The sequence below is a fragment of the Tupaia chinensis genome, unplaced genomic scaffold (genome assembly GCF_000334495.1).
Source record: "Tupaia chinensis unplaced genomic scaffold, TupChi_1.0 Scaffold000625_1, whole genome shotgun sequence".
NCBI lineage: Eukaryota > Metazoa > Chordata > Mammalia > Scandentia > Tupaiidae > Tupaia > Tupaia belangeri.
Genome location: NW_006160145.1, coordinates 1,063,248 through 1,073,177, shown reverse-complemented (window position 1 = coordinate 1,073,177; position 9,930 = coordinate 1,063,248). Strand labels below are relative to the sequence as shown.

Below are 9,930 nucleotides of genomic sequence, written 5' to 3'. Positions count from 1 at the left end.
AAGGTATTCTGTGTCCTTGCGAACCAATCCCTCTCTCTACCGCCGTTCTACTGAAAAGAACCACACCAACCGGCCATCATGTGAAAGGAGGTGTTAGCAACGAAACCCAGGTCACTGTTATGTCAACCTTCCTGTGACAAAATGAGGGAGGACAAAGGGCGAATGGTGCGTTTTTCAAAAAGCTACATTTATTCAACTTGAGTGAAAATCCTATATTGAGATTATGTTCTTCCGACCTTTCGGGTTGTAAAATATCTGTCATTTCATTATGATGGTACTGACAGCAACTTTTTTTGGGTTTGTTTTCTGTTTTTGCTTTAGCAGACAAAATAAAAGGTAGAAACACTTAAACACCTCAATTAAAATGTATTAAAACTGCTTAAAACTCAGGGCCTAGGAACCACAGGCCAGCTGTGTGCTTACCCTCTGTGTTGTGTATTTCACACTATAGGATTTTTTTTTTTTGAGAGATTTTTGCTATAGATTGTGTGTACTCGCCAGAGACAGAGACAGAAAGAGAGACAGAAAGTGAGAAATCATCCTCCAGAGGGAATGGCCATACTGCAATAATTTCTTCTCCAGTCTCATCTCAGGATTTGGGGCATGCACGCACATGCACCCAGTGTGAGTTTCCAGCCACTCGGTCTGGGACTTGAACCGGAGTCGGCCATGTGGGAGTCCAGCGATGTAACCATTACACCATCTGGTGGTCCCACATAGTATGGACTTCTTTTTTGGCAATTTCCCAATGCAAATTAAGTGGCAGGATAACAGTCAGTCTCGATTTATGTTAAGCAAGTATAAATATGGCCTTAATTTCAAGCACGAAAGAAATATTTTCATTCCACATCATGGTAACATCATCTTTAATGAAAACTAATTGGGTTAGTACCTCTAGCGAGCCAATTTAAAGCTAAGTCATTTCTATGTTATCATGACTATGACTGGAATAGCCCCTGTCATATAGGTGAGCAATATTGGTACAGTTCAAGGCCAAAGAGGGCTGGGGTCCCCGTGGGCCACCTGGGGGGGGTGTCAGGGGTTCAGTAAGAGCAGTTCTGTACAAATATACAAGCTGGATCATACTCCCAGAAAAGCTTACAGAGATCTAGGTCAATTGCCGCATGTCTTCACTAAGCAAATCAATGAATTTAAAATCCCCTTGAACTGGCAAAAACAAAAAAGAGTAGTTGGCTGTTACATTTTTATAGTAAATGTCAGAGAAAATACAAAAATGGTGATCGGTGGCATTTGGGCCAGATGACAACTTTGAGTTTTCTGTCTTACTCTGCTGTTCTGTAACTGTTTTCATTATAGTCCTTCCTGTTAAGCTGTTCTGGGTAATATCAGTCCAACATACATTGGATATAAGCATTGCTATTAAACTTTTAAACAGCTCCCAGTAGCATCTAGAATATATGTCAGAAACTCCAGAAGCAGCTCAGCTTTCCTCCCGAGTAGGATGACATTTAGCTGTATTAGTAATTACTGAGACAACGACACGTTTTCGAGACTGGCGGTGTGCCTTGCAGGGAGCAGACATTGGCCGGAGCACCTGGCCGACCTGCTCGATGTACTTGTCAAGGCTTAGTTCTTCTTGTTCTTCTTCAGATAGCGAGCCCGCGTGGATCTGTTCATACTCATGGCTACTTTATAAAAAATCCAGGAAGGCAGGATTGAGAGGACAGAGGCCTGGGGGAAGAAATAGGAGGCGATGTGAATGACAGCCAACAACTCGGGCTACATCGAAGCCTACGCTCTGACTGTTGTTGCATTTACAGATACATTTCAAAATTCTTTGCTGTACAGTTAAAATAAATCTAGATAACGTACACATGCTAATATTTCACATGTTATTTTGTGACTCAGTGGGCAAGAAAACCCGCAACTGGAAAGAAATGATTGGGACTGAAAAATCTACGTACCATAAGAGAATGGATCAGGTACCCGTTGGTCCGCGACTGCAAGCCGATGGTTTTAATGGCAGACTTCACGAATGTGCCCGAAGAGGGTATATCCAAGGTTGGCTTCCGGATCTTAGCCAGTTTCGTAGCTACGAAGCCTGGAAGGACACTCTAGAAAGACAATATGCCCCGTCAAAAAAAAAACACGCCACTGATTAGGAAGGACACAACCTCAGAATTCACACTGAGACTTAATTCACAGAAACATTCCAAGGCAACTTAAACTTTGTATCTTTAGAGAGACAAAAAAGAGAAGCAGCTCCCTAAAACTAGCCTTATAGAACATGGTGGCAGAAACCAAAACAAGCGGTCACAAATCAATCTAGGAATAAAAAAGAATTTAAGACTAAGAAAGTATTAAAATAATCAGAAGTAGACTTTTTTTCTCTTTTTTTTCAGTTTGCTATAGTGTGTGTTCTTGCCGGAGAGATGGAGGAGAGAGACAGAAGAAAAGTGAGAAATCAGCCCCTGGGGGTTGGCCATACTATAACCTCTTCTCCTCCACTCTCCACTGAGGATTTTGGGCATGCGCAGATACGTGCTCAACATGATTTTCAAGCTTCTGGAGCCATACCATGAAGTCAGATATGTAGGATCCAGCTGCCTTAACCTCCATGCCACCTGCTGGCCCCCAAAATATACCATTTAAACCTTTAAAAGGAAGGCATTAACTAGAACTCTAGAGAGCCGGGATTCAGGATAAGACACCATGTCTACACTGACTAAACTGAACATTGTTACGGAACCACCAAGTAGGAGCTTTTTGACATTTTCATCTTCCTAAAGAGAAAAAAAGAGGAAAATACTATTTTCCCCACAACTTACGGTTAATTATTCATCTTTTTCTATCAGCTTTATTCCTTCTAAGATTCTATTTCCTTTTCTCAACCTTAGGCTACCATGTTTCTTTCCTAGGGTCTAAGCATTCTGCTACTGAGTTTATTAACGTTGGTAATGGTAAGATAGGACCAGTCTCCTATTTCATTTTTATTTTGGGGGGTGTGGGTAATTAAGAGACTCCTGACAAGTGTGATTTTTCAAAAACAATTTTTTTTTAAAAAAGTTTTTGCTACAGGGCACATGCGCTTGCCAGAAAGACAGAGAGAGACAGAGAGATAGAAAGTTAGAAATCCCCCTCTAGGGGGGATGGCCATGCCACAATTCCTTCTCCTCTATTCTCCTCCTGGGATCTTGGGCATGCACGCACACGTGCCCGGTGTGAGTTTAAGCCACCGGATCCGGGACTCAAACCACGGTCGACTACGTGGGAGTCCAGTAACATAGCCACTACGCTAACTGCTGGTCCCTCAAAAACAATTTTGAAAAGAGGGTGAGTGTGCTCACTGGCGAGCGAGAAAGCACCTCCCTTGGGGGATGGTCACACCACAATCCTTTTTCCTCCTTTTCTTCTCTTTTGAGGATTTTGGGCCCACACACATGTGCTTGGTGTGTTTTATTCAAGGTGCCAGGTCCAGGACTTGGGCCACACAGTCAGCCATGTGAGCTCCAGCCCACGTAATCACCAGGCCAAGGCCTGGCCCTAAATGTGATTTTTCAGAGGCACTTCACTCATGTTCAGATCCTCACTGCTTATGCTTGCTTCCTTTGGATGGGATTCAACACAACACAGAAAAGGATGTTATTATAGCCCAGTCCTGAGTCACGATAGAAGACGTTCCTTCTGCATTTTGAAATAACTTATGCGTGGTAGTTCACCAAGAGTGTATATATTCTGTTTATCTCACACGTGTGAAAGGAAAGGGCATAAGTTAAAATGATATTTCCATTTTAAAAAAGAGGCTCTGTTCTAATACGTGGTGGTCAAAATAAAAAATGTCATGATGATAGGTGGAAATCAAAATAGGATCTGCTCTGTGCTGTGGATTTCCTCCCTGCTGAGACTTGTTAGGAGTGGTTCCATGTCTTTGAGGTTTTGTGCATATATGTGTTTCTCTAATTTTGCATTTTGTATCTTTCCCATTCCTAAGTCCAAGTTGAAGAATAAAGATAGGCTGCAACTTTTGCTCACCAGTTAAGAACCAAGAACCCAGGGGCGTGACCATTGTCACTGTCCTCTCTCCCGGTCCTTGCAGCCACAAACCCACACTAGGTAACTTCACTAACATCTTTAATACTCGGGCCAACACTGATAAGGTAACTTTTCATTTCTGAGAATTCCTTTTGTTGGAATTATCACTATACATTTATCCCCAATTTAGCAAACTTTTTTTTTTTTTTTTTTGGTCAAAAAGGTCTTTAGTTTTAAAACCATTTTGCTGCAAGGCTATGTTTAACTCTATAAGTACATGCAAGCACAGACGGGAGAAACTTCCCCGACTACCGCAAAGTCTGGAACACAGAGTTCAGTATGGCTGTAACCATGAGTAAGCGAAGAGAAGTCCGTCTGTTAAGCAGAGCTGGGAGCAAACCAAGCCTAACAGAGTACAGGAACCTACTCTAGCCCAGATAGAGAGAACAGAGGCATGATTTTAAAAACTACTCCTGGGAAAAGCAGGTGGTGCGCTGGTTAAGGTGGCTGCATCCCACCTGGCCAACTGTGTGTTTGAATCCTAGACCTGGCAGCTTGTAAAACACACCAGGTGCGTGTGCGTGCATACTCAAAATCCGGAGAGGAGAGCAGAGGAGAAGAAACTGTGGCGTGGTCATGCCCCCTGGCAATGATCTCTCTCTTTCTCTGTCTCTGTCTCTCTCTCTAGGGAGTGCATGTGCCCTGCAGCAAATTAAACAAAAATCCCATATACAGATCACCAGTGTGTGGAAGGTATCACAGAGTGTTGAGCTTCTCGAGATGAAGATGGCATCGCACTCCTTGTCTCCTCTATCCTTCCCCTCCCCCTCCCCCTTAATAAGGAGAATTAGCGTGTGCTGCCTGACTAGGCCACTGGATGGTGCCACATGTTAACTCATCATTCAGCGACACTGTGCAGACGGTCTGGAGATGCCCCTGGTTTGGAGGGTGGGACAAGAGATGCATACTCAGAGATTTCAGGTTTTATGTTTTTCCCACTAAAAATGAAACTTCTAGAGCAGAGGGGGGTGTTTATTTCTACAGTGGTTTCAGTCAAGGCAGCTGACACGGCCTGGTCGAGAATAGAAAGGACTCAGAGATGAAATAACTTTTGAGCTAAGTCGTGAATGAAATGGAAGAGCTAGCCAGGTGGACAAATAAGGGAACAGCACGAACCAAGAAGAGGAGACCTAAGCGAGTCTGCTTTTTTGCTGTTGTTGCCAAACAGAAGGAGGAAGAGAGAGAACTTCGCAACAGGCCAGGGTCATGCCATAATTCTCCTCGCTCTACAATCCTATGCTGTTGGACTTTGAACGTGCACGCACATGTGCCTGGCATGTTTCCTAAACCACGAGGGCTGGGATTTGAACTGTGGTGGGCCAGGTGAGATCCAGCTCTCAATGCACAGTGATCAACCCCAGCACGTCAGGCCTGGCCCAGAGCATGATGTTCCAAAGAATCGCGTGGAGTTCACCTGGATTCAAACAGGAAATGCGTGAAGCGGTGGCGGGAGGGAGGCAAAACAGTGCACAGAGCTGAGCCCAACCACTGAATGGCATCGAGCTCTGGGCCACGAGTGCCACGGAGACGTGGCCTTCCTCACCACTCTGGTCTGGGGCTGAGAGCAGAACCTGAAGCAAGCCGGGGCACGATGAAAACCTGCTGGGCGGACTAGCACAACAGCTAGGCATTCTGAACAGCACTTGGTACTGGGTCCCTCTGCCCTGGGACAGTCCAGAAAATGACAAGAGGAAGTTGATGAGAGTTTAAGCCAAAATTTAAGCTATTTTTGAACTTACGCAAGACATCTAAAAAAGGCAAACTTACATATCCAACTGCTTTCAAGAATTTAAAAAGGAGTAGTTCAAGTTATGCCAAAGTAATGAGGTATCTTTTTATGTCAGAAAGTCATGTGGGTACACCCTTAACTGTTGAACAGAAAGCCAACAAATGGCAGTTCATCATTTCTCCTGATTACTGAGGAAAGCACTATAGAAAACGGGTCAAGAAGATACTCAGCTATGGTGTGGGTGTGTTCTCTCCCCTCTGACCCCAAAGTCATGTGCGAAAATTTCATGAGCCTCTGTAATAGAGGTGAGCCTGTGGAGGCTTAATGCAATTACAGTACCGAACGGTGGCCTTTGGGAGGTGACTAGGATTGAATGGGGTCACCAGGGTGGAGGCCCCCGTGACTGATTCCCGGTAGCTGTTAAGAGAGTTGTTTTTTTGTTTTGTTTTGTTTTGTTTTGTTTTTGCTAGATAGAGTGTGTGTGCTGGCTAGAGAGACAGTGAGAGAAAGAGAGAGAGAGACAGAGAGAGAGAAAGTGAGAAATCACTCCCCGGGAGGATGGCCACACCACAATCCCTTCTCCTCCATTCTCCTCTCGGGATTTTGGGCACACACACACACGTGCCCAGTGTGAGTTTCAAGCTGCTGAGTCCCGGACTCAAACCGCAGGTGCCCATGGAGTTCAGCCCCTCAACCACTACACCACCTGCTGGCCCCCGTTCCCAGTAACTGTGTAAGGAGACAGACACAGACACGCCGATGTGTTCCAGGAGAGGGTATGCTGACCACAAATAACTACTTGGTCTCACCATGTGACGTTCCCTGCCACACTGAGACTCTGTGGAATTCCCGTCAGCAAGGCGGCCCTCACCAGATATGGCCCAGAGGCCTGGGCTCGCCAGACCGGGAGCTGAATAACCTTTATTCTTATGAGTCATCCAGATTCAGGTATCCAGTTATTAAGCAACAGAGAATGCATTAAAATAAACTCACTTTCAGAGTAACTCTTTTGAGCAGAACAAATTTTAAAAGTTGCTTAAGCTCAACAAGTCGTTGATATAAACACTGCCAACCCAGATCAAACCTGATCTCGACAGCCACAACTGTGGGGAAGTGTCCGGGTTTTCAAATTTGGAATTCCAAACTCAAAGTACTTAGTTAGACCATAAAACAAAGTTGTTGATGCTTTGTCCTTTGCTCAGCCTGAAAAAAAAAAAATCCTGGTGACAGCTTGGTATCTTTTCCCTCACCACTTAGGTTATCTGGTCTTCACAAAGCCACATGGAAGGTCTCGATTCGGGATAGGAGGTTATTACCATGTCATGCCATGACACGCAAAGCTACGTGTAGATATTCAAGAAGCAAACACTGACCCGTGGAATTGCACAAGGTAGAACACCGTCCACACACAGGCACCTGTGTGCTCACCGTGCCTTCTCAAGTTCTAAAATGACCAGAACAACTTACAACAATGTTCTGAGAAAATATGGACCTAGAGGATGCTAGCTAGGCTCTGTCTCACAGGATAGGATCCTAGATGTGGTGCCTTTAATAAGCATTAAAGTGGGGCCAGCAAATGGAGTAGCGATTAAGGCACTGGACTCCTACATGTCCAACCATAGTTCGAGTCCTGGGCCTTGTGGCTTAAAAATCACCCCAGCGGTGTGTGTGCCCAAAATCCCAAGAGGAGAGTGGAGGAGAAGGGACTGTAGTGTGGCCTCCCCACTGGGGATGAGGGTGTGAGTCCTCACTTTCCCTGTCTGTCTCTCTCTGGGAAAAGCATACATCCTTTGGCAAAAGCCTAAAAAAAGAAAAAAAAAAAAAGTCATTGAAGTGTAGCCAGGACACATTCTCAAGGCAGAGACCGGGATCCAGTGAGGAATATTAGGGCAGCTTTACTTCGGTAAGTCTATGTATTCATCACCATTTCAAGGCTTAATAATAATAATAATAATAATAAAGCTGAACACTACTCCCACAATACACCTGTATCCTAGGTCTGGAGTCGTGCTAATTTACTTGGACACCATGAAATGAACTGTTCCTCCAAAGGCCCTTGGAATCTCAGTGGTAGGAACCTCTAGACTTTCTGGAAAATGTCAGGAAAAAAGAAACCGTCTGAGGATGCAGAGATCCCCTAGTCCACGGCAAACAAAGGAGGCCTGATGATGACGTGAGGTATGAACCTTAGCACCTACACCCCAAACGAACGGGCGCAAAAGACAGCCTTCTGCACCACGCAAATCCTTGACAATTTGCTGGTTACCGGATAACCCCTCAGAAGACCTACCTCCGACCATGAAATTTGTTGACATTTGAGGAACGAAAGGAAGAACAGCATAGCCTCACAACAAACGTTCACTGAACAGCCAAGTATTTTCTGAGTACCTAATCACAACGTTTTTGGCAATGGGAATACAGTCACGAACAAAACCAGTCTCACATCCTTCAGAGCTTATAGAGAGGACCGCTAACCACAAGTAAATTACCTATCTACCTACCTACCTACCTACCTACCTATCTCTACACAGATAGATGCACATATATACAGATCTATATAGATAGGTATACTATATACACAATATTGGCAGGTGATGGGCCAGCTCTGAGGCACAGCGGTGATGTGTTTGGTGCCCACGCATGTGTATGAGTGCTGAAGAGCTGAAGGACTGAACTGGAGGGGACTGCAGCATGACTGGACCCATGAAAGTGCTCGCCTCACTCGCTCCTTCACGTGCTCACCAGCAAGTGCACGCACAGGTGCTCTGTCATGAATTAAAAGGACATATGTACTGGCAGGCAGTGATGAAAAAGAAAAATCAACCTGGCAAAGGGAGAGAGATAATAGAGCCCTTGCAGCTGATGGAGAAAGGTCTCTTGGACGCAGTGACACATGAGCACAGATCTGAACAGGGGAGAGCTAGCCCAGGGTGGCTGCACAGAGGGCCTCAGGAGTGGAGCAGCAGCAAGTGCAGGGGCTCTGGGTCAGGGTGCTCGGTGTCTGGGGCACTGCAAGGAGGCCAGGAGGTAGCGGGGTGGGGCGCGGGGGCAAGATCATGTGGAAGATTGAAATCAGAGCATCGTGGGTCATAAGAAATCGTGGTTTTACTCCCAAAGAGACGAGATGAGAAGCCACTGGAGAATTTTCAGCATGGGGTAAACGGACTGGATTTTGTTTTACATTTTTATGACAAAGAGCCTGTGGGTGAGAGAGAGCATGCACACGTGTGAGAGAGAAGATGTATGTGCGTGTGAGAGAGGGAGAGGCAGACGGAGAAGCACCTTGGTGGGATCTCATCGTGCAGCAGTTCCTTCTCCCTGGTTATCTAGCTTCTCAGGATCCTGGGCTCTCTGATGTGTGTACCCGGAATATTTTCACAATGCCCCAGGGAACCGAGTCTGTGGTCGGCCACACAGCTTCCAGCCTTCCAGGGCACACGCATTACCTCTGCACCGCAGCAGCTGGGCCTCGATTTGTTTTAAAGGATCACACTGGCTGCTGTGAGCAAACCGTTGGGGGCTAAAGGGCAGGGACAGGCGCCGGCAGGCCAGATAGGAGAAAACCGGAAAACACCCAGGGCGGGCAGGAGCCAGAGGGTGGTGTGCTGAACCACTTCAACAGTGCTTCAAGTCCCAGACCTGGCGGCCTGTTTTGTCACTTTCTCTTTCTCTCTCTCTGGTGAGGGTGTGTCCCCTGCAGCAAATTAAAATAATAATGATAAATAAAATTTAAATAAAATAATTCTTTAAAAAAAAATGTCCAGGGCACGACATCCGGGTGGCTCAGATAAGAGTGGTGGCAATGGAGGTCATGAAAAGGGGTCAGATGGTGGAGGTGCTTCAAGGCTAGCCTAAGGCCAGCAGGATTTCCTGATGGACTGAGTTTAGGCTATGAGAGAGAAAGGGGCTGGGGGAGCAAAGGGAAAATTAGCACTGGTTGAAATCAGACCAATTTGGGTTGAAATTCCAGCTTGAACACTTATGAGCTGTGCGAGCAAAACACACAATGATTAAGTCTTAGTTTCTTCCCTTGCAATTGGGGGATATTGCATTTTCCTTATTGTAAAATTATGAGGATTAAATAAATATTAACAGTTAAAGCATATGGCATTTGAACTCTAGTGGGTATTAGCAGCTATTTTCTTTTT

The 9,930-nt window shown here is 45.4% G+C and overlaps 1 protein-coding gene across 1 annotated transcript in view; it reads right to left on the bottom strand.

The window, feature by feature from the left end:
* Positions 1-849: 849 nt before the first annotated feature.
* Positions 850-9,930, bottom strand: part of HSD17B12 (hydroxysteroid 17-beta dehydrogenase 12) — a 216,343-nt gene continuing 207,262 nt past the window's right edge. Inside the window, exons 10-11 of the mRNA XM_006159131.3 lie at positions 1,926-2,075; positions 850-1,692 (exon numbers count right to left, since the gene is read on the bottom strand). Coding sequence (XP_006159193.1) covers positions 1,588-1,692; positions 1,926-2,075 — 255 coding nt within the window. The 3' untranslated portion in view covers positions 850-1,587. The remainder of the gene's footprint in view (positions 1,693-1,925; positions 2,076-9,930) is intronic.